The sequence below is a fragment of the Papio anubis genome, chromosome 2 (assembly GCF_008728515.1).
Source record: "Papio anubis isolate 15944 chromosome 2, Panubis1.0, whole genome shotgun sequence".
Lineage (NCBI taxonomy): Eukaryota > Metazoa > Chordata > Mammalia > Primates > Cercopithecidae > Papio > Papio anubis.
In genome coordinates this window covers 123,201,858-123,228,823 of record NC_044977.1, presented here as the reverse complement: position 1 = coordinate 123,228,823, position 26,966 = coordinate 123,201,858, and the positions used below count along the sequence as shown (strand labels likewise).

The following is a 26,966-nucleotide window of genomic DNA, read 5'->3' as shown; positions in this document are numbered from 1 at the left end:
TAGGGACGGGGTTTCACCATGTTGGCCAGGATGGTCTCGATCTCCTGACCTCAAGAGATCTGCCCACCTTGGCCTTCCAAAGTGCTGGGATTGCAGGTATGAGTCACCGCGCCCAGCCTAATGGTGTGTTTTTCTTCAACCACATTTTGCTCCACAAAAGTAGGTACAGGTAAGTGAGGAGTTGAGAATGTATAATAGGAACACTTTAAAATATGAATGCCTGGGTCCCACCCACCTTCAGATATTATTTGTTTAGTTGAGGAAGGGCCTGGACACTGAATTTTTTTAAAGCACCCAAGATAATTCTAAGCAAAGTCAGAGTTGAGTCGCTGGACTATTACATAGCTTTTGCCTATAGCAGTTAGGAATGTGGATCAATAGTTGTGGGCTATAAAGCTAAAAAGGTAAGTTTAGTTGTGTTTTATTCATTTTTGGATAATCCTGCTCTAGAATTTTTGGACTTGGGAAAGTTCCCAGGATTCTTAAAAAAGATGAGAGTAAAGAAAATGTCTGACATTGGTTCTGTGGTTTACAGGTGCACACACACAAAGAGAGAGAGAGGAAAAGAAAGGAAAATGTCATCTCTGCCCCATCATGGGAAAAGTATCCAGAAAGTTTAGATGTAATATTTTAGGCATTTGAAAATTTTTAAAAATTATACTAACTTACGCCAGGCCTGGTGGCTCACGCCTATAATCCCAGCACTTTGGGAGGCTGAGGCAGGTGGATTACATGAGGTCAGGAGTTTGAGACCAGCCTGGCCAACACGGTAAAAAGCCGTCTCTACTAAAAATACAAAAAAATTAGCCAGCTGTGGTGGTGGGCACTTGTAATCCCAGCTACTCATGAGGCTAAGGCAGGAAAATTGCTTGAACCCGGGAGGCAGAGGTTGCAGTGAGCAGAGATTGCACCATTGCACTCCAGCCTGGGCAACACGAATGAAACTCCATTAAAAAAAAAATTGTACTAATGTGTACAAATCAATGTATAAATCTTTAGCAAATATGTTACATTATATTTTTTGGCATAGAAGATTTTTCTGCTAAGTTTTAGCCTGAAGCATTTTGTGTGTAAAATTTAATTCCTGACAGAAACAAAGTAGAGGAGAACGTATTTTCAGTTTTGGATATGAAACACATTAATAAGGTTACTGAAACATTTTTAGCCTATAGATGGATTACTACTATAGACTAAAAATAATATACTATACTACTATTATATTATAAAAATAATATACTATACTACTAATAATATACTACTAAAGAAACATAATGCTTTTTCCAAGATATGCAAATTATCTTTTTTTGAATAAAATGGTTTCCTAAATATCTTTTTCTCTGAAGCAGTAAAGACTATGGGAGAGTTTACTATGATTTTGGCAGACAACAATTTCTTAGTACACAGAAACACAGCTACATTCTTCTATTTTTGGGAAAGGAGACATACAACTTTCAAGTTTAGAGAACATTCATTTTATCAGCTCATGAAGTTAAAAATTCACAGTGCTATCTATGTACATAGCAGACACTCAGAGTAGGATAGTTGGATCAATAAGCGAGTATGCATATACTCCTTTTTTTCCCTGAAAAGTTGTCAAAAATTTGCTTTGAAATAAATAACTATTATTTATTTCTTTTTATGAACAAGGCCGAATTCCCAGTCTTCAAATCACAGGAGTTTTATTTGAGCAAACTTCAAGCAAGAATTAGATATCTTCCATTTTGCTTCTTTTCCTACAGAAGAGAAGCAGGAAATCAAATACTGGGGGATATACTGCACAAGTATAACTTCAAGAAACCCAAGTCAGTGCAAACAATTCAAAAAACAATGGAACCGAAGACAGCGAACCTTCCAGGGATGCTATGGACATTTATCCCCTCTGCTGACATTTATGTTTCTGTAGTTGAGGTTCAGTTATATCACAGTTTAGACAACTCCCTAGAAACAATGATCGCTGTTAAAGCTGCTCCAGGAGCACAGGAATTCCTTTGATGAACTCTGAGAGACTGGTAACAATACCTCCTGAAGGGCCATGTTGCTAGGTAACAGCTTGTTTCCTTGGTCACAGTGAATCCATGGAAGACCCCCAAAAGAGGTTGCAGATTCTTGGTGGACAGCTCTCGTATCCCCTCCAGGGAACATGATGAAAAATGTCTTCAGAAAAATAGCTTTATGAAGGCAAGAGGACTTTTTGCACCTGCAAGACATGTCTGAAAGGTAGGAAAATTAAATTAAAAGTGACCTTCGTCATGAGTTGAGCGAGAGAAAAAAGCCAAACAAATGTAGATAGTGTTACCAGATTAAATTTCCTTTAGAGACATAAAGTCATGCAGCCTGCATTACTGATTATGGTTCCTTGAGAGAGAAGCAAACTCAACTGCCACTGTCTCCCCTAATACCTGGTTACAAATGCAATGCAGTTTCTGTGATCATTGTTGTGATGGAGAGAGGTGGGCTTACTCCTTTAGTAATGGTATATCTAAGAGACATAGGACTCTTCAAGAAAGCATTTGTGATTTTCATGAGAAAAATAGGCAAGATAGCTGAAAGGAAGTATCTATCAGTGTTTCAGTTTAAATGAAATTACTATCATAAAAATATGACTTATACCAGCTCATTAAAGCCACAAATTAGATTAAATAGAGGCGAAAACCCAATATTTGTTTCCTCACTCTTAAATTTTATAGCTGTCTGTAAGTGTTTCTCAAACATGCTGATAATTAAATAATATACAATTGGGGATTTGCAGGTTTCTTGAATATTTTTTATATTAGTATATAACCTGGCTCTCACTTTTTAAAAACTGATATTTGCATCTTCAGTTTTCAAGATTAAGTACATCATGGTTTCATAAAAGTGTATAAAACTTAATTATAGCTTCCATTTACTACCTATAATTAAGAAATGAATTTTGTTTAGGTAAGGGATTAGAATATCAAAGTAGTGACAGAAGTTCTATTTGTTTAGCCAACTCTGGATATCTCAGTCTCAAGATCCTCGATTTTAATATTAAAAATTAAATGTGTATTAATTTGGAGAAATTAGCATACAAAACAATAGTTTAAAATGGATAGCAGTTCTGTGCAAAATTGTAAACTTCATTTTTTTCTCTACTTGCTAAAACTCTTTTAGTACACTATAACAAAAGGTTTATTTGTTCCATATAAAATAATCTTTACTATCAGCATTGTTATTTTTCAACTAGTAAATCTTTATAAAATGATATTAGAGACAGCCTAAAGAGTTATATCCAGGATATGACTTATTTTTATTTATTTATTTTATTTTATTTTTTATTTTTGGATACACAGTTTCACTCTATCACCCAGGCTGGAGTGCAGTGGTGCAATCTCGGCTCGCTGCAACCTCTGTCTCCCAGGTTCAAGAAATTCTTGTGCCTCAGCCTCCCGAGAAACTGGGACTGCAGGCCTACGCCACTGCACCTGGATAATTTTTGTATTTTTAGTAGAGACGGGTTTCACCATGTTGTCAGGCAGTTCTCGACCTTGTGAGTTCACATAATCCACCCACCTCAGCCTCCCAAAGTGCTGGGATTACAAGGGTGAGCCACCACACCCAGCCTACACCCAGGATACCACATAAACTTTAATCTTCAAATTGTGAAAGGCAAAGGGAGGGAGGAAGGGAGGGAGGAAGGAAGGAAGGAAGGGAGGAAGGAAGGAGGGAAGGAAGAAAGGAAAGGAGAGAGTAAGAGAGAGGGAAGGAGAAAAGTTTCCTTGATGCCAGTATTTCTTCAATCACATTTCTGCACATCATGAAACAAGAATCTTATTCATCCCACCTTCCTAAAACACTATCAATTTTATTTGGCATTTTATTGTTTTATTTCTGCTAGCAAGATCTACCTCAATCACATATTTTCTTTTAGTATCTATATTCTTCTAGCTCATAGTGCTGTATGGGATTAAATTTTCAAAGCTGTAACGACATAGGAAGTAGTAGATATTCCTCAAATATTGAAAATTTCACCACCTAAGCTGCAGCTATAAATGTTGTTACAATAAAGCTCTAAAAATTTCTAAATATAATTTCATAGAGGGAACATAGAGATAGTTCAGTCTATCTTCATTGGTTCTGTTATTTGAATATATCTTTTGCTTCTATAAATGTCAGTGTACCCACTAGTAGCTATTGAAGTTTACAAGTTTTACCTCTAGAAAAGTGTTATAGGTCTTTGTTCTTTTACTTTTGTTGTACCTTAGTTTGATGGCCTATAAATGTTTAAAGAATGTTTATGGGGCTAAAATAATAGGGACCTGCAAAATTTATAAGAATAAAAATCGGGTCACATAAAATCTGACTCATTCAGACTGAGGTAGAGAAAAAGCAATTGCAATTGTGAATTTTTCAAAATTGAAATTTATTGTTGTATGCTTTTCGAATCAACAATCTAAATCATTTAGGACACATCAGTTGAAATCCTAGGCTTTGGGATAAGTGAAATATTTTTGGAATATCTCTAAAACACCTAGCTTTACAGAATAGTTCACAGATAAATAATTATTTACTCAATTTACATGTTTACTTCCAGAAACTTAATTTAAAACTATCAGTATATAGTAATAATCTTCAAATTAAAAAATCTAGCAAATTTGCCAGTTTAGAAATTAACAACTTATAATATCAAATTTCTTCCTGACTTTATGATAGCTCTGAGAGTACTTTCAGTTATCCCATTACCATGTCTGGCATGTAAAGAGTACAATCATGACCTATTTTACAAACAGAATACAAGCATAGAGAGGACAGAAATTCTGAGTTTTAAATAGAAAGATAAAATGGTCTAAGAAATCAGAGAGGCTGAATTCATATTTCCTTTCATCCAAATTTAATGCTATAGAGTTCATAGTAATTCTATTCTAGCCCATGCCTCAGAAGTACCTGGCTTTGGCGTGATTCCACTGAATTTGAGACTCTAGCTCAATATTTTTTGGAGGGAGAAGGAGGCTGAGAGATTGGAAAGTGTGTCCTTTGCTAATTGAAAAATAAAGTTGAACATGCTTTCCTTCCTTCCTTCCTAAATACAAAGCCCTCATGTTGAAGCAATGAATATAAATGGAACATTTAGAAACTGAGTCATATGCTATACTATTTCGACAACCCTACATGTCTTAAAGGAGCCCATGACCTGTGTATGATGTGTGCTCAACATATCTTTATGCAACTTAAGAGCTCAACTTCACCTTAGAAAGTGGGCCATCTGTCACTTCCTCCTTCACTCGCCTTACAAAGTTACATAATCACCAACCTGACATTTTAATTAAACAGATAGCAACCGTTGCTGCAGACAATTTATGAGGCTTATAAATTTGTGATTGTAAAGAACATTGCAATCTTCTGATGAAAGGGCTCATGAATTGATAAGTTATATTATCGTTGTTCATCCAGCAGTCTCAGCTCACTTGATCCTTTTTGTTAGCCATTCTACATCTTTTTTCAACCAAGACTAGATGGCCAATTCAGATAACGCCAGCTGTTTTAAAGACACTATAAATCATGGCTGGCAAATGCTGTACAGTTTCAGCCATGGCACCTTCTCCATGGCAGCTTTATATTGGAACATTAATAAAATTAATTCCTCTTTCATAAAGGTTTAGATTTATAATTTATGATAACTGTTCACTGCAGGCAGAAAGATTAAAAATGAGTAAACCAATATACCAACTAAACTGCATTTGTCTGGTTTTATTTTCCTTTGGAGAGGGGAGGTGGGAGCATTGAAAAAACAGTTTGATGTTATCTGGAATGGCGTTCTCATAAGTTCTACTACTGAGGGCTTCACTTTTGTTTTCAGTAAATAATAACTGCTTGAATTTATATGTTCTATTAACTAGTACAATTATTTATATGTGTTTAAGTGAAGTAATTAAAATAAGAAAAATCAATATTAATGATTTTATCTGCATCTTGTATGAATTCTAGTGGTTAAGATCTCTGGTCATTTACTAATGTAACTCGAGCAAGTAACCCCGTCTCTCTGTGCCTAAATTTCCTCATCTTTAAAGTAAAATAATGTTTCACTAGGTGATTGAAATGATTAAATGAGTTAAGTCATGTAAATATCTTAGTATAGTGCCTACCACATAGCAAATGTCAATAAATGTAAACTGTAGAAGTATAATTTTAGTAATAGCAACACTTGTCATTATAGCAGTAATATTACAAAACAAAACACCCTATCCCTGAGACACAGTCCACATTATCTCTGAATATTAAAGATACAGAACTGAGGGTCAGAGATTATGCTAAGTGCCTTGACCAGGGTCATAGCAGTCACTGTTTTTCAAATTCCTAGGACTTGCTGGTCTTGCAGTTTTGACTTCAGTGATGTGCACATTAAGGCAGTTGTAGATGGAGAAGTTTGAGTTATATAACCTGGAAGGTACCCTATTTTTTATTTTATTTTTAAAACTAAATGATCAGAAATGATCTTGTTTTGCTGAGATTTCTCCAAAGCAGCAGACTGAAGAAAAATTCCATACGGAATTTATAATAGAAGTGACAGAACTAAGGTTCTGAGAATGTACCAGAGGTTTTTAACACAAACTCCTCCCAGCACACTGCCCTTTATCACTGTACCCTGGTGTGGTGCCTGGAGTAATATAACAATGTGAGGAAAGGATCCAGACTTTGGGGCCTACAAGCAGATTTCACACTCGAAGACAGTCAGACTAGTCGTCTATTGATTGGAATTTTCTTAGCTGAAACACAACCATTCTTCAATTCATTTTTCAGTCCATTCTGAAAAAAATGAAATGCATTGAGAGAGAGAGAAGATAGAGAGAGAGGGAGAGAGGGAAGGAAGGAGAGGGAGAGACAGAGAGAGAAACATGGTAAGGGTGTTAGCTGCCTACTTATTTGTATTACTAAAGTTTTAATTGCCTTCTATTATTAATAAATGCCTGGTCATTACCAGGATAATGCCATAAAGAGTTTTAGTTTAAACCAGAAAGAAATCTAAGATGATGAAAGTAAACTAAGATAATGAGATAATTTTCACTTATACTTTTAAACTTAATTTCACCTTGAAGTTGTTAAGCTTAGTCTTGCAAAACTACACAAGAATGTACAATAAAAACCCAATCAACTGGATCTTTCTTATCAAATCTTGTAATTATGTGAACTTTATTTTCCTTGTGTCCTACTTTAAGGAGATTATATAAGCAAGATAAAACCATGTCTCATACTTTAGAGGGAGACTTCCAGGTTATTCTATTAACCCAATCCCTCATTGTGTAACCATCATTGGAGTTTGTCATCACAAGACAAAAGTCACTGAAGAAAGATTTACCCACATTCATTGTCCTTATTTTTCATATTTTATTTTGGCAGAAAATGGCTAGCATATTTCAGTAAAGACAAATGAACCCAAAAGTCAGTTAAACTTTCACTCCTGTTAATCCTCTGATATATTATTCTATTTCCCCTCAATTTTCTCTCATAATTACTGGCTAAAACTCCAGTTTTAGATGGCAGAATTTATCTGCTTTAGGAATAATAAAATTCAGAAATTTTGAGTTTGTTTCTCTAATGTTTGTTAATTTGTTTTTATAACACAATGCTTTTTGATAATTTCAAGAAGCAATATCCAAACAGTTAAATAATTGCTCAAGCGAGAAAGAAATGAGATGCATATATGTTATGATTGTTTTACATAATTAAGACCAAATTATTGACTTTTGAATTTAGTGGCAGATACAGAAACAATTTTCTTCTTGATCATATGTCACTTAAGAAAATTTAATTGGGAGGCCGAGACAGGTGGATCACGAGGTCAGGAGATCGAGATCATCCTGGCTAAAACAGTGAAACTCCGTCTCTACTAAAAAAAAAAAAAAAAAAAAAAAAAAAAAAATTTAATGGCACAGTAATGATATTTTTAGAATATGAAGCTTTTTAAAGAATGATGCTATTTTAGAACATAATCGCTGTGCTCTTCTACTATACTAGCTCAGTTAATAAGTGAAAAATGAAAGATGTTTCTACATTGTACTTCATGAAGGCAACCTTAATAAACAAGAGGTGTGTAGTTTCCTATCAGCGAAATTGCTATTAGAGTCATAATAAATGTGCTAAAAATATAGAATACTTTCTCTTAAGATTCTTGGAGACTGAAAATAGTCTACTAAGAGAAAAAAAGAGGCCGTAACTATAGAAAGATGGTGGTTTCTAGTTTTACTTCACACACACAAAATATTTAGATTAAAATATTTTAAAATTATTGGCTTAACATAATGTACAACATCAATTACAGAAAGAGAAACTTATCACTCTTTCTAAGGAGAAAGGGAAAAGTGTAAGAATAACAATGAATAATAAACCAGAGAATTAGTATAAAATATATTTTACATCTCAGTGGTATAAATATAGGAATACAAGGAGAATTGGACTGTTGTAACGTGAAAGGGTTGAGTGACATTCCAAAGTGAGTAAAATTGATTAAAGAATCCGACTTTTTCAGTCATTTGCCACTAATCTGAGGAAATATAATAGGCTTGGAGAAAATCTCGGGAAAATTTAAGTTCCAGAGTCATGCAGAGATTTTAAGAATGGCTATAGGTGCCAGATCTGCAGCTGTAGCTCTACTAGGAATGATGTTCCAACATTAACATGAGGGCTGTACTCCTTGGTATCTTATAAGCGTGTGTGTGTGTGTGTGTGTGTGTGTGTGTGTGTGTGTTTTCGTGTATACTATTAGATGCCTTTTTCTAAGACACACAGTCTATGTAGACATCCTTACCTTTGAGGGGAATTTGTCTTAAGAGACCATTAGCCATAAAAATTTGCTTAGAACTATGAAAAGAGGTAAAAATCCTTCTAAAATCTACGGTATTATCTTTCTTGTAGGGGAAAACTTTATGCTTATAGTTTGTTGTTGGTTGTGTTTTTTTGTTTGTTTGTTTTCTGTTTCTTTGTTTGTTTTTTAGACGGAGTCTCTGTTGCCCAGGCTGGCGTGCAGTGGCACTATCTCGGCTCAATGCAACCTCTGCCTTTCAGGTTCAAGCAATTCTCCTGCCTCAGCCTCCCAAGTAGCTGTGATTACAGGCACACCCACCACCACACCCAGCAAATTTTTGTGTTTTTAGTAGAGACGGGGTTTCACCATGCTGGCCAGGCTAGTGTCAAACTTCCTACCTCCAGTGATCTCCCCCCCCCCCCCCCCCGCCTTGGCCTCCTAAAGTGCTGGGATTACAGGTGTGAGCCACTGCACCTGGCCTGTTGTCATTTTAAACAAGGATATTTACATTAAAAAACTATAAAACAGATATATAAAACAGATATATATATATGAACACTTTAAGCTTTTTATTTTACTCAGCTCCTCAGGTCAAAACACAAGTAGTCAAGAGATTTGTCCATCTAATTCATCATACTACTCTGATCCAAGTGAGACCCACACTGGGTCAGCTCCATCAAGGAAAAGAACATTCCATCCACGTTTGGATTCTGGAATATCATCCTTGGTAAGTATTTTTAATTAACTCTTTACCTGATGATAAGTTTATAGAACATATTTTATTTGATATTCAACATTTTAAAATAAGTGTATTAGCTGTTTACCCCTACCCTTGTAATTGTGAGAGGAGAAATGAAAGGTTGACACTCTCAGTCCCAATTCAAAGAGTTAAAAAGAAAGAAGTTGGATTGGAGGAAGGAAGATCAAAAAGGAGGAGAAGATGAGTAGAAAAGATAATGACCATTAAAACCAAAATGGCCCTCCTTCCTTTCTTCTGCTGAGTGCAAATTCTGTCTCTAGTCTGAGATTTACTTTCCTTTCTTTCTGGAATTTCCTTTGTTCCTTTGTCTGCAAGATACATTTTTCTTTTCTCCCAAACTCACCACTTCTAAGACATTCTAAGCCATCTAACTGGAACCATACATGCCTCTTCCCCCTTCCCTTCATACATAATTATTCCAGGCATCCCACTGGCTTAAGGTGAGTTATTCAAATGTCTACCTACCAAATTACAGAGAATTAGTTTTTCAAGCACAATTATCATGTTTTATTCAATTTTGTATCCCCAGTGTTTAACGGAGTGCCTGACATATAATGTGGTAAAATATATATTTTTGAATAAAATGTGATGAAGCATGCTAGCATCAAAAAATATTTATTGAAGAATACATTAATCAATTGGCCCATCAGAATTTAAAAAAAGAAAAATTGCAGGGCAAGACACAAATATTCGTTCTTCCTTTAGGAAGGAACAACTGTCACACAGCTGCACCACTCTGACAACCTTACATAGCAATAAATAAAAACATGCAGCAGCTCATTTTCCTACAATGTCAGAAGTTCCAAAGTCAACCACTTAGCTCCTTAAAAATAAACAGGTTTTTGTACAAAAGTAGATGCCTGGTGAAAAATGAAAACTTTCCTCTCAAATACAACTTTAGCTTAGAACAATTTTTCTTTTCCCAGCACAAGCCTCATAAAATAGAACAGAGTCAATGGGTATGGCAGTCCTAGGGAACTTAACTTCCAAGAAATTTTTATTCTACAATAGAAGCAAGAAAAGAAAAATTCCAAATGCACATAAGGTGTTGGGAAAGAGGCTTCCATAACTATATAAGCCGAACAGCTAAGAGTAGAAAAGATAATAGAAAAGATAAAGAATAGTTAAACACGTGTACGAACAAACTCAGAATATTTAGTTTAAAAAATGTTAAGTATTTGGAACAAATACTCTGTTTTTAGAACAGAATTTGGCACAAATAGTTCTTTAGAACAGAATTTGGCAAGTGCTGCCCCCAAATAAGTTGGGCTATATTCCTTAATCATCTAAAATGTTTTGTGTTTATTGTTTTCCGAAAAGAATAGTACAAAAGGATGAGTTCATTCCCTGAAAGCACGTTAGCAAATCCTCAGAATATCTCCAAGAATTGCTCAAGCATAAGTTAACTTTTTAGTGTTACTGATAAGAAGGTAGACAGCTTTTGTTACTAGTTCTATTTTTAAAATGAAGATATTGGGATACTTGTTGGAGCAAGGCCAAGGTCTTTCAGTAAGTAAGTAATGCAGCTAAAACATTAAAGTTAAATTATTCTTAAAAAGCCAGCTCTTCTCAACTTATTTTGGGGCAGCACTTGCCAAATTCTGTTCTAAAGAACAGAGTATTTGTTCCAAATACTTAACATTTTTTAAACTAAATATTCCGAGTTTGTTTGTACACGTGTTTAACTTTGGCTAACAGAAGAATGAATCTATGGTGTAAATATTTAACATAATATTCTTTTCAAGTAATATGCCTTTTGTTTGTGTTAACCTTGAAATAATCACAAGTTATATAAAACACTGGAATTTTGATTGATTACAACCTCAATGTTAGTAAACAATTAAAATTGCCCCAAATATGATCTTGGTACATGTTCTAGTCAGTAACATACTGTCCAGAACAAGATGGCTATACCTGAAATCTTTCATTCAGTTTGAACTACACATTTTGAGAGCAATGTCAATAAGTTGAAACTCTTTCCAAGAATAACCACCAAAACATTTACTAATTTATAGACAATTATCTATCAGTAATAATTGAATGACTTAGGAAGAGAATGACAACTATTATTAAACATTTAAAACAGTAATCATATGTGGAGGGATTCTCTGTGTAGCCTTAAAAAGACATAACTCGTACAATTGGAGCAAGTTAGACGGATTATATAATAAACAGAGTCCATGTAATGAAGACATCTTAACAATTAGAACTGTTATAAATGGAATGAGACTGCTCATGAGATATTCAAAAATATTCAAGAATGATTTATATAAATTGGGCTAAAGGGGATCATGAACTGGGTACATATATTTATTCACGCTGTCATTTACCATCAAATGTAAATCAGTTGCAGGTGTTGAGGATGCAAAGTTGAATAAGAACACATAATTTAGATTCCATAAGATGATTTCCATGAGCACACCATTAGATATTTGGAGTTCAATTTGGCTAAGTGTTTGGCATGGATTTACACTACTTTTACACACGGAAGTAAATGAACTACATATTGCCAGATGATATAGTATTTCTCTTTTCTCTTGTTTTAAAGCTTCCATCAGATTCTTGTAAGTACCTCACTTGGAACAAGGTAGAACAACATGACATTCAAGGAAGTCAACTGCATTGCCCAAGAGTAAGAGAAGGTAAAAGAATAAATGTGTACCTTTTTCGTGTACATCCTCTGAGTAGAATTTTTTGTGGATTAAAAGACATTACTTGAAGAAAAAAAAAGGACATCATTTGGAGGTAAAATTTTCCTTTTTCAAGACCATAGAATTGTTGATATGTGAAGCCACCTTTGAAAGCATATTCTTATAACTGATTATATAAATAACTAACATTCAGTATTAATATTGGAAAAAGATTGAAAGATAAAGAAGAACCTGTCACTGACTATCCAGAATAACCACTGTGACTTTTATTTCCATTTACTCTTTTATTGTAAAATATATACATACATACATATATGTATTTTTTTATTTCTTCTTGTTTTTCTCACTTAACAGAATGATGTTGTCAGCATTTCTTCCATGCCTTTAAACATTACCCAAAACATACTTTTTAAAGCTTGCATAACTTTCCATCATATCATTAAATGTATTTAACCAATAATCTTTGTTGGAAATTTAGTTTATTTACTACTTTTTATGATAATGAATAATACTGTCATTTCAATTGATGACTTTAAGTTGACTTAATTCTATATATTTTTTTCCAACAGCATCAAAATAGAATCTAAATGTGTTAGTCAGGGTTCTCCAGAGAAATGGAACCAATAAAATACACCTCTCTCCGTCTCTCGATATTTACATCTCTCTCTATATATACATCTATATATCAAGATATATATATATAAAGAGATATATAGGTAGGTAGGTAGATAGATAGATAGATAGATAGATAGATAGATAGATAAGACTTATTATAGGAATCACATGATTATAGAGACTGAGAATTCCTACAATATGCCATCTGTAAGCTGGAGAAACAGGGAGGCCAGTGGAATAATTTGGTCTGTATCTGAAGATCTGCAAATTGGGAGAGATGATAGTGTCACTCCATCAGGGTCTATCAGGGGCCTCAATGGGTTACATGATGCCTGCCCACATTGGTGAGGGCAAATCATTGCTCAGCCTGCTGATTCAAATGCTCATCTCTTCCAGAAATGTCCTCTCCGGCTGTGATGGATAATTTTAATTTAATGCAATGTTAAATTGATTGCATTAAAGGATAACTAGATAAACTGGTAAAGCATTATTTCTGGGGATGTCTGTAAGGGCATTTCTGGAAGAGATTAGCATTTGAATCAGTGGATTGAGTAAGAAAGATCTGCCCTCACCCAGTGTGGGTGGGCACTATCTAAGTGTTTGAGGACCTAGGGAGAGCAAAAATGCAGAGAAACAATGAATTTACTTCCTCTTTTGGAGTTGGGACACTGATCTTCTCCTGGCCTTGGACATAAGAACTCGAAGGTCTCTGGCTTTTGGACTCTAGGACTTGTATCAGCAGGCTGCCAGATTCTCAGGCATTCTCGGGTCTTCATCCTCAGACTGAGTGACACCATCAGCTCTCCGGGTTCTTAGACCTTCAGACTCAGACTGAGTTATACCACTGGCTTCATGGATTCTCCAGCCTGCAGACAGCATACGGTGGGACATCTCAGCCTCCATCATTATGTTAGCCAATTCCCATAATGACCCCCCTTTCATCTATCTATCTATCTATCTATCTATCTATCTATCTATCTATCTCTCTATCTATCTATCTATCTATCTGTCTCATATTGATTCTGTTTCTCAGGAGAACCCTGACTAATATACAGACATACCCAGGAGTAATGTTTCACCTGTTATCTGGATATCCCTTAATTCAGTCAAGGTGATATCTAAAATTAACCATCACACTGAATAAACCAGGTAGTCTCATTTTACATTTTCACACAGCACTTTAAATTTGGTGGAATAACTATGTTTTGCTATTACTATTTTATTCTATCAGGTTTTACAAGGGTAATAGTATAGCAATCTGAATAACCGCCATCTGCAGTCCTTGATATACATAATGTTTGATTTCAATAAGCAGCTTTCAATAGATTATAAATTCTGTAAGAACAGAGGCCATGCATTTCTCATGTATTTTTCTGCATCCACAAAAGCCAATGAAATAATATTAGACATGATTCCTGCTTCAGTGAATGTTTAGTCTCTAAGAAACATCAGATCTTGGCTATCTTCCATCTATGTTAGCAGACTTGCAGTAATATTGTATATTGCACAATTTTACTGTTGATTTAGGAAAAGTGGCTTTAGGTCTATTCATCTGCTCATTTTCCCTCTCTGTGGACCCCCACATGATACTTATCTTCTTTCACTCAAACTCAGTTGGCAAAGGAAGGGGAACTAAAATAGCGTAATTTTCTTATACTTTGAGTAAAATATGTTCTTATGCTTTAACTCTGTCAGCTATATTTGCAGCCAAGCACTGACTCCTATTTTTAAAATGTGAGTAGATAGTACTACTAGGGATAAATTAGAGTTGTCCTTTAAGGACCTTGGGAAGATTTTTTTTTCCCCAAGAGTGAGAAATTGTGAAGAATTAGGAAGGAAGGACCCCAAGAAAAGTGGTGGCTGAGTGTGTCACATGTATCAGGAGTCCTCCAGCAAAAGGAAGAGAGAGCTACGTCACCAGCTAAAGCGGGAAGGATTTAATTTAGTCCTTAAGCTTTAGTGTGTGAACAAATCATCTTGAGGTGCATGAAAAGTCAGATTCCTGGGTCCTACTCCCACAGAATCTGTTGTAAGGGATGGGGCCCAGAATCCAGATTTGTAAAATATTATCACAGGGAATTCTGTTGTAGATGATTTAAAGGCTATATTATGAGAAACACTGGTTTAAGAGGCATGAGGAAAGGGAGAGAAGAAAGAAATTTGAATAGAAAGTGAATAGATTGATAAGTAAAAATGCTGACATGAGTGTGTGAGTGCAGGGGCAGGTGGTTGATAATTGTGGCAGCCATAACGAGGCAAAAAGAAATCGTATTCTGAGCACAAGTGCTGGATCGGGGTTTAGAGAGAACTCCAGAAATTGGAGATGACAAGAAAACAAAATGTGAGGGTAAACGGAAAAGGAGCTTGTGCAGAGAATGTCCAAAGGTCTCCTTCTCTCCCTGACTGAAATGGCCAGGTTATGTGCTGAGGCCGTCACTCAGCAAAACCAACCCAACGTAATGACTGACCATGGTGGCCATTCATGCAGAGGACATCATTGCTCTGCAGAGATAAAAGCACATTTTCCTTCTATAGATCATTAACAACACCCAATCTCTTGTAAGTGACTAGTCATGAAAGGACCAGAGCATGATCTAGGGGATGGAAAACATACGAAAAAATCCCCTCACCTCAAACCAGGGAGAAATAGATGTCCCTCCTTCATTGCTCTTAATTTTGTTTAAGTGTGTTTTGTGACATGGAGAACAAATGCTTTACAAAAGCACTTGGAGAAGAATTACCCTCCTTCCAGATTAGATCTGGAAACACCCATCAAAGCTACTTCGGTTTATCTCAATTGCCTCAATTGTACATTCAGGAAGAGCTCATAAGACAGGAAAGGTTATCTGGTGTGTGATAAGCAGCAATTGCCTAAGGCTTCGATTTCCAGATCAAGACTGACTTAAATTTTCACAATTAAATAAAGCAAAAGAGTAAACTGCTGGCAGAAATTCTTTTAACGAATAAATTCTTTCCATTCAAAAATATCTCAGGAAGTTAATTCAGTGACTGCTATTATGTGTTACAAATCCAGTGAGGGGACAAAGGACAGGCTGAGAGGGAGCAAGTGAAAGTCAACATCCCTGAACTGTCAGATATTCCAGACTGTAGTTCAGCTGCTAAGATATATCTTCAATTACCAACCAAGTCTGAGAAAAAAAAAAAAAGAAAAATCCAATTTAATTCAACTCCTCACAGTGGAAGTGAACTTTGGCCTCCAACTTCAAAGAAAGCTTTGAAAGCTACTTTAAAAAGAAATAATTAAAAGAGCAGAAGATCAATAGCCCTCAAACAAACAATACAGGGAAGAGTCTAATAACTCTGGGTTATCTGGTACACAGAGAAAGCTGCCAAATTTGAAGTGGGGGTGGGTGAAAGACAATACAGCCTGAGGGTCTCCCTGCTCAATTAGGTGATTGCTCCAGTTTTCCACCTCCACGATTTTTAAATCCAACCACCCTCATCAATGAAGAAGAACATTTCCTAACATAAGGATATTTTATTTGTAAGTCGGTTGAAATACTGCCTCATTCTGGGTCAAAGGATTTCCTGGGTGGTAACAGCAGAGTTCATTATGAGAGAAATGACTGAAAGGGGAGGCTACACCCTGGCCTCCACCTGCCCCTGGTGTAAGAACTGATGTTTGTGTCGAAATAATAAAATATTGGACTCTCATATTGCCTTCCATAAACTCTTCACAAATGAACTTAATACTTTTTATCATAGTCCACAAAATCACACAGGCCACAAAAGCAAAGTTTGTTTTTGATGTCCTCAGTGTCCTTTTTCTGTATTATTTTACCTTTGAAATGAGGGGAGTCACCCATTCCAGAAAAACAGAGTGGGAAAAGTGCGTGCAAATGGTACCAGGTGTGACTCATAGAAATACACCATGATAGAGCTGGTAGGAAATCGAAGTAATTTAGTGTAGGGTTGCTTTCAGGGGCCTGGTTGACATCATATCAGAGTGAAGTTTGCCTGGGGACACACAATAGAGAGTGTAGGGGCCTATGGCAATAAAAAAACCTATATTATCCTTAAAGTACTAGAAATCAGTATTTTTATAAAGCACCATGCATGCCAAACCAACATGTTTTCTCACCAAATTCAGTTTATGGTCAGCACTTGATTTAGGCCTTCCCCCTATTCTTTGCAGACATGAAAAACTGAAGATCAGGATATTAAAATTAGTCATCTGGAGTGCCACATTTATCTACCAGCCAACTCCAGACTGGAAACAGGACATTCTTTCCCTAACCCTCAAAGTTTTGTGCAAACCTTATTTGGAGGATGATAATGTTGGAAAATAGTGAGAAATGAGTTCGGAAATGGAAGTTGAGATAAGACTATGGAAAACCTTATCTGACAAGCTAGGATTTGTAGGCAAGAATAAATTTCCGAAATGTTTTGAGTAGTGAGTCCTGGGGTAAAAGCTGTGTTTCAGGAAGGTTGTATGGTAATGTGTGTCATTTATATTGGAGGAGAGAACATCACAAGCGAGAAGATTCAAGAGAAAGTAATTACAGTTTAAGTAGGAAGACGTGAGAACCTGGACATTGAAAAGGAAGGGACAGATTCTCAAAGGGAAAACTGCTAGGATAAGGTGACTAACTGAATTGAGACACAAGAGAAAGAAAATCAGGAATGACTTCACAATTCCCAAAGAGAAAATTATAAGAAGATTAAATCACTATACTAGAGATTGTTCTCACTTGACTGGGCTAGAAATATTTACGTATGGTTAAAAGTTAATTGTAGGCCAGTAGCGGTGGCTCAAGTCTGTAATTCCAGCACTTTGGGAGGCTGAGGTGGGCGGATCACGAGGTCAGGAATTCGAGACCAGCCTGACCAACATGGTGAAACCCTGTCAGGAGATCGAGACCATCCTGGCTAACACAGTGAAACCCCGTCTCTACTAAAAAAATACAAAAAACACAAAAACAAACAAAAAAAAACAAACAAAAAAAACACTAGCCGGGCATGGTGGCGGGCGCCTGTAGTCCCAGCTACTCGGGAGGCTGAGGCAGGAGAATGGCGTAAACTCGGGAGGCAGAGCTTGCAGTGAATTGAGATCCCGCCACTGCACTCCAGGCTGGGCGACAGAGCGAGACTCCATCAAAAAAAGAACAATTTAAATAATCTATAACCTAATAACCTTATAACCTGTATTATAGCCTTAATATAGTTTTTAAAAAACTTTCTTCTGCTTTTTAAGCAAAGAAGATGAAAAAGAAATAAAGTTGCTGATTTGTTTCAAATTTCCCCTTTTTTGTATCACTCATCTTGTTTTGAGAGGGCTCAGTAGTAAGCCCTTCACACACATCCACAGGCTCCTATAGCAGAAGAATAATGAGAAAACTGAGTGGTTTAGATATTTAATAGCCATATTTTGATTAATTTATTATTGTCATAACTGTGAATCTGATTTAGTTTTGTCAAATAAGAGGTATAGCTCAATTTTCCTTAGAAGATATGAGAGGAAAGTTAGTTGGCAAAATTTAAAAAAATGATTTTCAACTATTAGAAAATGAAAAATTTGGTGAAGTCCTGGATCTTTCCCTGTCTCCAATCTTTCCCCCAACCAGGTTAGGGAGACAGAAGTGGGTTAAATCATTTTACTACTGCTCACACTGTGTGGGTCAAATCATACTTTCCCCAGTTGTGATATCCAGTGGGAGTTTCAAACAACTGGCCAAATAGCAAGTGAAGGTGCCAGTCCTGCCCCCTAAACATACTTCCAAAATCTTACCTTGTGGTTCTTATCTAGGACCCTCTGAAGAAGAGCAACTTTTCAGACAGGTAGAGTGTACCTTGCCCCCAAGGAAAAGAGTTCTTGAAAAAATCAAATGGGAAACATGGCTACAAGAAAACTGGGAAGACTGCAGGGTAGGAGTTTTTATTTTTATTTTTTTTAAAGCCTATTTATCCATTGATTAAATTGTGACATCTTTTTTTTTTTTTTTTTTTTTTTTTTTTTTGGGCATAAATAACACAACTTTTAGCATGTCTTCACAGCTTTCTGTAAAACTCCCGGTGTTTGGGCTTCTCTGTTTCTCTTTCCCCTTCTTTTCATCATAATATGTTACATATTTTCTAACCTTCATTTTAACCTGATATTGCTGAACTCTGAGAAGAAGTTTAAAATATTTGAGAAGAACAAAATTGTTAATAATAAAAAAAAGTCAAATGTTGGACAATAATCCATATCAATGAGTTTATGATGCAATCTGGAATCCTTTGAACAATGCATCAGGATGAAACTTTTGAGCAGCCAGCTCAAACAAAGCTATGCTGGAATAAATCAAATTTTTCCCCAGTGAGGGAACTGGATTTTCATTTCTAGTTGCTGAAAATCACCCTGCTGACTAAACCACTAGCATTGAAACTTCCCCTGCAGTTAGTCAACCTGACCACTACAAATCTGTGGGGTTGCGACTCAAGCTTCTAACTCCAGTTGGATCAAGTCATGCTTAGGCAGAGGACTGAAGATTTAACTGGGACATGTGCTTCTGGCAATAAAAAAAAAGTCAACTTCCTCACAACAGAGTGAGAGGCTAATATTTTTGTATATTAAAGGGATAAAATTATGCTTGAAAAGTTTAAGAAGACTTCCAGAAATGAAACAGAGCCTAAAACTCCTTGTTGAGGACTCCTGACGCCTCCTTTGCTTCACAGACTTATATACCATAGAATTAAGAAATTAGGGAATGAGAAGGAGCTTCACAGAGGATCTGGTTTAAATTTCTTATTTTCAGAAAGGAAAAGGAAGTCCAGGAAGAGAACTGACTTGCTCAAAGTTATGCAATTTTTCAGGGAACGATAAGAAAATAGAATACCATGTCCCAGTATGGTTCTTTCTTTTCAAATTAAAGTTATTAATATATAATGAATGGTTACAATCTAGTACAAATGTAAACAACACACCCCCTTATTTATTTAAAAAATTTAAACAATACACCTAAGGCTTTGACATCCATTCCCAGTCTCTCTTTAGGAGTAGTCATTTTGGTGTTTATATTCATTCCTTCTTTATACTTGCAATTTTAACCTTGGGTATACTTTAAAGTCAATGGAGCCTTTCTAATAAACTATCATGGAAGAATTAATTATCCTTTCAATAACTATACTGTAAGAGAATGGCTAAATAAACTCTAAACTATCATAGAAAACTTAGTTGGGAAATAGTGTTAAATTTTTTAAAAAACTTTTCTGAGGAGATGATGTTAGTGTATAGGCGATACACATAAACTTTTATCATTTCTCAAGTTTTATTTTAAAATAAAGACTTTGTATGCTTTTGGAAAATAAATTTTCATGTATCACATTTTATAAAGTATAATATCTAAAAATATCAAGATGTTACTAATCTTCCTAAATATAATGTCTGAATTTCCTTAAAAACAGCAAATTATTTGGCCTCGAATTTTTAAAAAAGGGATTGTCATTCTATTCAATATTTTGATTGACAGAAATTGATGGCAACATATGGAAATAAAAAAATTAAGTTGACTTTTAGGAATGCAGTTTAGAAGAGCAATGCAACCACTGAGAGTGGTAGCAATGTATTTTACACCAAAGTTGACTGCTGTTTAAAGTGAAAATAAAATATTCACTATCTTTGAAGCACACCAAGTCATTTTTAGATATGTATCTCTAGTTACTTTAAACAAAATCATAGTTTTCGTCTTCCAAATTATGTTATCTTACTCTAAAAATTTTATAAATGTGATTTCTGAGAATTTCCAAGTGAAGCTAATGATTACTGATCATGTAAAGCAGTCAGAAGTTTATCCCTTCTATTCTACACCCCTAGAAAATCTCAGAATCTGCTTAAGAATCCTGTCCTTCTTCCTCCATACACCCGTGGAACCCTCCCAAACCCTGTATACTGCTCAGTAATTCTGATCAAGATCTTCACCCTCCCTAACTTGAAAATTGCTACAACATAATTGTGTTTGGATGTATGAGTACTCTGGAAGACAAAAAAAAAAAAGGTTAAAAACTACTGGTATAATTAATATACACAATACATTTTAAATGAATAACTAAAGCTGACAAAAGCCTTACTTTTTTCTTTTTATTTGTTTTTCCTCAGAATTTGAACATTTCATTTCAGGATTTGGGGGATCCTTACCAAGTTGAAAATTTTAACAGAATTCTTAGAAGACTAATTCGAGTTGAAACCCTCTGGTTAGTGGATAATTCACTGGTGGACTTAAGTGCCATAAGATTGCCAAGGTATCTGCTCTGTAGCATGTCTAGTTAACAGGTTAAAGTTAAGTCTTCTCTATTTGGATATGTGTGATCATTGGCTGCACCTGGCCCCATGTGGTCAGGTCTTAAAGGTGACACTTTGTACTGAAGTGGCACATACAGCAAGGCCAAAAGAGAAATTTATATATCAAAATGTCATACTTTAGAGGGAAACATCTGTTTTTTTCAAATTAATATTTTATTACCAATTTTTAGGAAAGTTATTTGTATGAGTAGAAAAATTTGCCATTTTCATTGTGATGTAAACTAGAAAATGCAATTACATGACATATACATTATGGTTTAAGACATTAATTTTTAGTTAGTCATATTTATTGAACACCTATGGGGAAAGACTTTACAAGGTAGTTGACAATAGTAGCCTGTAGGGTAACATTCTGTTATTGGAGCGGAGGCTGGTTATCAGATTAAGGACAGAAATAAACTAAAAATAAAAAATATATATAGACTCTTTGGTTTCTCAAGGATTCCAAAGTCATATTGTTAAAAATAATCTCTTTCTACTCAGGGATTGCTAGAGAACCCTTTTTACAGGGAGCTGCTATTTGCTTCAGCAGGCAGAATGGGTAGGTGGAGTGAGCTTTGGTGGCAATGAGAGGGGCCAACAGAGCTCCTCAGGAGTGAATTAGATGAAGGAAATTGAGCATCCACAAAAAGGAAGGGTAATTTCTAGAGCAGGTTAAGATACAATTCTGAGCATTGGCTGAGAGAAGGTCACAGAAAGAGGTCATGATAGCTGTACACAAGAGGGAAACAGTCTGGCAGACAGGAAGTGCCAAGACAGAGAAAGTTGTGTCACCACCCACCTGCTTTGCCCCCCTTCTCTCCCCTAACATTTCCTATCGACTGGGGCAATCTGTGGTGTGGTGAATCTGAGATACTGAAAGGATAAAAGGATCCCTATGAAAAAGTGAGAGCATGACTGGTAAACAAGAAAATAACAGACTTCAGAGGAGAATGGGGAGAGAGGCACGGGGGTAGGAACTTCTTGGGCTGGTTTTTCAATGAGAAATTGTCATAGTACTGAAGTGCTCCTGAAGTCTGTATGAATTCTGGAAATAAGCAGAAGCCAAAAGTTATCAAAGATAAGATGAGCTCTATATAAAATATACATATGGAGAGGGACTGAAAGGAAAGAACAAAAATAAAAATAATAGATTCAAAAAAATTACAATGAAATCTAGGTGGTTCAAAGGGATTTTTTTCCCCTAATGTTTCTGTGTTGCAGTTCTCTCTTTACAGTACCCTCTTTCCCGTTAGCAATGACCATTTACCAAGTGTCTCTGTGGGGCCCAAGGCCCATAAATATATACCCTGTATTTACCTCATAATATTAAATCCTAACTTATACATAAAGGAAGTTTTCCTTAAGGCAAGATGTCAGTGACAGATTTTGAATTATTTTCTCTATTCACCCAGTCTTGTACAGTTATAGTTTTAAGGCAAACACATTGAGAAGCATTATCTATCAGGAAAATGTATAAATTTAAATGCCTAATACATTTTACTGTTTCTAAGGATACTTTAGTGTTCTTTTATATTAAAAATGCCTCCTTTCTGATTTAAAATGCTATTTTCTCAATATAGAGGTTTTTAAATTACAGAAAGGTAGTAAGAAAAATAACTCTAATCTCACTACTTAGAAACAGTATTTTTCACAAGTTGTTATTTTTGTGTGTGTCCACTTTTATATTGCTGAGATGATATGCAGCTATTCATCCTTTTATTTAAGACATATCAAGAATCCACCATGGGCCAAGTCAGGTACCAAGCACATTCATTGGAAAAGAAAACAGATTCCTGTGCTCCACAAACTGATGGCCTCATGTATCTTGCTTATTTTCTCTTAATATTCTAATATAAATATTTCTAATTTTCTTAGGAAACTATATTTGTCACATAGTTTGTGTGTGACCATCATGACAGTAACATCACTGTTACTCTATTGAGGGGTTATTGCCTACATAAGGCATGCTAGTCCTATGTTAGATTTGGTAGTTAACCATTCTCTTTAGGAGACAAGTAACAAGATGTTTCTCTTTTGTATCCAGCTGCAGAATTTTAAATATGAGCAAAAACCATCTCATGTCTTTCAAACAATTACCAAAGATACCTCAGATACAGCATTTATCCTTGGCCGAAAACCACATTGAGACTCTTATTGGACTCTCCAGTTTACGTTGCACTCCACTGGAATCCCTTATTCTTAAGAGGAACCCTTGTGAGTTCCACCAAAATTACAGGAAGCGGTAAGGCCCCAGACACCCTAAGTCACCTTTTGCACTTCATTGAATATTACACTTTTAACTATATTTTAAAATATTGTTCCTCTCTTGCTCAAATTTACCCAGCAAATAGTTATAGAATCTGTACTATGTTGAACACTTCATGCTTCTGATCTCGTTCTAAAGACTTTTGAACAGATCTTTCTTTATCTTTTTAAAAATTTATCTTAATACACTCTTTTCTCTTGGTTAATTTATAGTTGCTATACAGATTTTTAGGCTCCTTCTGTAATGACTTTACCTATACAAAGATGTTTAATTTTAGACTTTCAAATTCCACACATTTTCTCCCACATGCTTAATAGATATGATGTCTTTCAAAAAATTATACATATATATATTTTATTAAGTTGCATGTGACAACTTTATAAATGGTTTATTCTCTGGTATTACTTTCACTCTTTGGGCCCCAGGGCCAACACTAAGTGAATACAAAGAATTCAGTTTACTCCAGTGGTCGAAAGAGCTCAAAAACCTGCCAAGAAGAAACCATTTTTATTACTTTGTCACAACTGAGAACATTCCCAATGATAGTAATGGAATGTAAACATTGAAGTGTGCACCCAGTAATATGCCCATCTATTTGTCTCCAGCTAATTCCCAGTACCACTAATTATTGTGCTTACGGGAATTAAAAGGATAAAAACAAGCAAATGAATTCTACAGCCTGTATTTGCATCCATGACTGAGGTCATCTCCCCTCCCAGGCAAATCTGTCAAACAAAGAGTTAGATCATCTCCAGGGTCTATTTCTATTCTACGATTACAATCTTTTGCTTACTTTCATTTCAGTAAAAGACATAGTTTTCACCATCTTCCTTCCTCACACTGCTCTTTTCCCATGAACAGCAACTGTATCCTAGAAGCCTATATGAGGTTAGATTCTTCAATGCCTCGTGTACAATGAAAATTTGTCAAAACAGAAATTCTAATCTCTGTTGTTACATAAATCTCATTACTGCAGTTGTCTCCCCTATGACTGTAGTCTGGAAGCAAAATTTCATGTCTGTGATAATAGATTCTTAAATTGCTTTCACGTAACAGTGAAAACTAGCAGCACAGTTGCTATAATATTGAGCTAATATTTAACCATAATAATATTTGGAGGTTTAAAATTATATTTCCTATAATCAGAGGAGGTTTAGCTGGACATTTCAACATCATTCATAAGAAAGCACATTCCTAGTCATAAGGTTAATTTAATAGTATTGTATTTCAGTTTTGTTAATTCATATGTGGGGTTTTATAAAGCATTTTGGTCCCAACTCAGCCTCTTACCTCTCTTCAAAGAATGCCTTACAATAATAGTATTAAGATGAATTGTCTGAAATCGGATATGCCCTGAGGTCTTACTATAATTCTGTCTACAAAATTCATGATGTGGTATAGAGTTATGTAGGAATGAGGGATATAATGTGGTTCTTCTGGTTTTCCAGTATTAACTCTATTGGATTGAGTCCAAGGTATATATATGCTGACTTTCAAGTTAGAAAAAGCCAGGTTATATTAACTTAGGTAGTGCAGGGTTGTGTTGAACAGAATGATGGAGTCATTTTAAAGTACAAGGAAAAGGTTTAAGCATCCACTCATGCTAAGGAACTAAGCTGGAGTCAGAAGTTCACTCAAATATGGGTTCAGTCACCCAGCCAAAAATCTGCACCTTGAAGATTATAATAGCTTTAATTTTGTCACTGGGTATCTGTGTTGAGGATTTGGGCCAGAGCTTCAGTTGACTCTTTTTACACACCATGCTCAGAATTATTTAAATTACAAGCTTTTCTTGACCATTATCACCTAGAATTGTGACTGCTTTCCCTTCCTCCTTTGTTTCAGATCCTCCAATAAGAAGACAGCACAATTCAAAAGAGAAAGGACTTAATGATAGAACTAATAGTGTAAGTCCCAGTAGGTTAGAAGGTGGCCCCATTTCCGGGACACCTACAGGCAAACTTCTGTCTCATTCTCCCGGAGTCAAACATTATATTAGTTCATTATTGCTTGACTTAAAAAAAAAAAAAAAATCAGTGGCTAGAAATTCTTGCCAGCTAAGTATTAATTTTGAAGCCAGAAGACATAGATTTTAATATTTGCTTCGTCACCTACAGGCCTTATGATTTGGATAAGTTACTTTAAATGAAGGATAAAAACCAATCTGACAGAGTTGTTGTGAGGATTAAAAGAGATGCACAGGAAGCAATTAATGTTAAGAAAATCATGTAGCCAATGGGGGCTTTCAAGGAGGTCAGCACCATCATTAGTTGACTTGGCATATCTGCTAAGAAGTTTCCATATCTTTCATGCAGGCAAATTCAAATGCCATAGATTCCCCCCAGCCTGAGCCCTCAGAATTCCCAGATCTAGAAAAGCTGTCATTCTAAAGAAAATGCTGCTTTTTAATGCCGCTAGTATATGATCACTGTTAACTGGATTGAACTGAAGGATCTGTTTCTGAACATAGAAGTGACTCCCTGAATTTGAAATACAAGCTTTAGAAGTGCTCTCTTTCAGGAAAAAAATAACAGCACAATATTATTTCCCACTCCCTCTTCTATATTTATCAGCCAGAATTCTTCTTTAACTATCACTGAATATCGTGGGCTTACTTTACTTTCTCTCTCTTTCTAAACTTTTAACTTTATAATGAGCACATATATCATGATCTCATTCTGTCTCTCATGGTTAGTTGGCTAAATCCACTCATTGATTTTTTTTCCCTTATAAGACTGTAAAAACTGGAATGAAATTCTCTTATAAAAACAGATTGTAGACAGTCCCACTTCTCTGATCAATATTTACCACCTGCTGAAAGATCTATTAGATCCCTGAAAGGGCAAGCTATGGCAATATCATCAGGTCAACTAAAATGAGTAATATTTTATTTTAGCTCCACTGCAAAGATAAAGAACACAGAATGAAGTGATAGCCATTCATCTTCCTTATAACAATAGCAAAGTCCATTCACTTATAAAGAGAATAAGTGAAATAAAATGCTTTTGTTCAATATAGTGTTTCCTTTTTTTAACTTTTGCTTTAGAGTATTCTCCTGTTTGCCAAACTTAAAAATGCTGGATGGAATCTTGAAGCTACCAGAAGATTGCTCATCACCAGAAACCAATATTTTTTCAAAAATATATCTTGTATCCTAATGGAGTCTGTATAGAAAGAAAGCAATCATCATTGTTGCTAATAGCTAATAAACACAGGAAATGCATGATTAAATATTGCAGTTTATTTCGTATCTTTTTGCTTTTCTAAATCAAGGTAGGAAAATATTTTCTGTAAAGGACCAGATGGTAAATATTTCAGGCTTTCTGGGCCATATGGTCTGTGTCACAACTACTCAACCCTGCCATTGTAGTGCAAAAGCAGTCATTGATAATATGTAAATGTATGGGTGTGTCTGTGTCTCAATAAAACTTTATTTACAGAATGATGTGGCAGGCTGTAGTTTACTGATCTCTGCTCTAAATTTTAATGTCACATGGTTGATTGCACTACTCTTCACCAATATCCATGTGCCTTCCTTGGAAGAGGTGTATGATTCCCTCATTATTGAAGTCAGTTATGTCAAGCAACTTGCTTTGAGCAGTGAAATATAAATGAATGTGATATAGGTCACTTGC

At 35.5% G+C, this 26,966-nt stretch overlaps 1 protein-coding gene and 1 long non-coding RNA gene across 3 annotated transcripts; one reads left to right on the top strand and one right to left on the bottom strand.

Moving 5' to 3' along the window:
* Positions 1–1,653: 1,653 nt before the first annotated feature.
* LOC116273805 lies at positions 1,654–1,938 on the bottom strand. The gene is made up of 2 exons (XR_004182221.1): positions 1,849–1,938; positions 1,654–1,733 (listed from the first exon to the last, which is right to left on the bottom strand). It is a non-coding gene; the product is annotated as an uncharacterized LOC116273805 (long non-coding RNA).
* LOC103882205 lies at positions 1,786–26,569 on the top strand. Of its 2 annotated transcripts, XM_021934678.2 has the most exons (8): positions 2,038–2,217; positions 9,341–9,485; positions 12,067–12,160; positions 18,552–18,670; positions 20,880–21,022; positions 23,110–23,307; positions 25,177–25,238; positions 26,378–26,462. In XM_021934678.2, the coding sequence occupies exons 1-7, from the start codon at positions 2,207–2,209 to the stop codon at positions 25,220–25,222; spliced, it is 756 nt and encodes a 251-aa protein (XP_021790370.2). In that variant the 5' UTR covers positions 2,038–2,206; the 3' UTR covers positions 25,223–25,238; positions 26,378–26,462. The 2 variants fall into 2 exon arrangements, with proteins under 2 accessions (XP_017811220.2, XP_021790370.2); XM_017955731.2 differs by lacking the exon at positions 25,177–25,238 and having other exon boundaries at positions 1,786–2,217; positions 26,378–26,569.
* Positions 26,570–26,966: the final 397 nt, after the last annotated feature.

Coding starts and splice junctions, on each gene's coding strand:
- LOC103882205 (XM_017955731.2), top strand. Junction 9,486..12,066: donor ATTCTGGAATATCATCCTTG/GTAAGTATTTTT, acceptor CTTGTTTTAAAG/CTTCCATCAGATTCTTGTAA. Junction 18,671..20,879: donor AAAACTGGGAAGACTGCAGG/GTAGGAGTTTTT, acceptor GTTTTTCCTCAG/AATTTGAACATTTCATTTCA.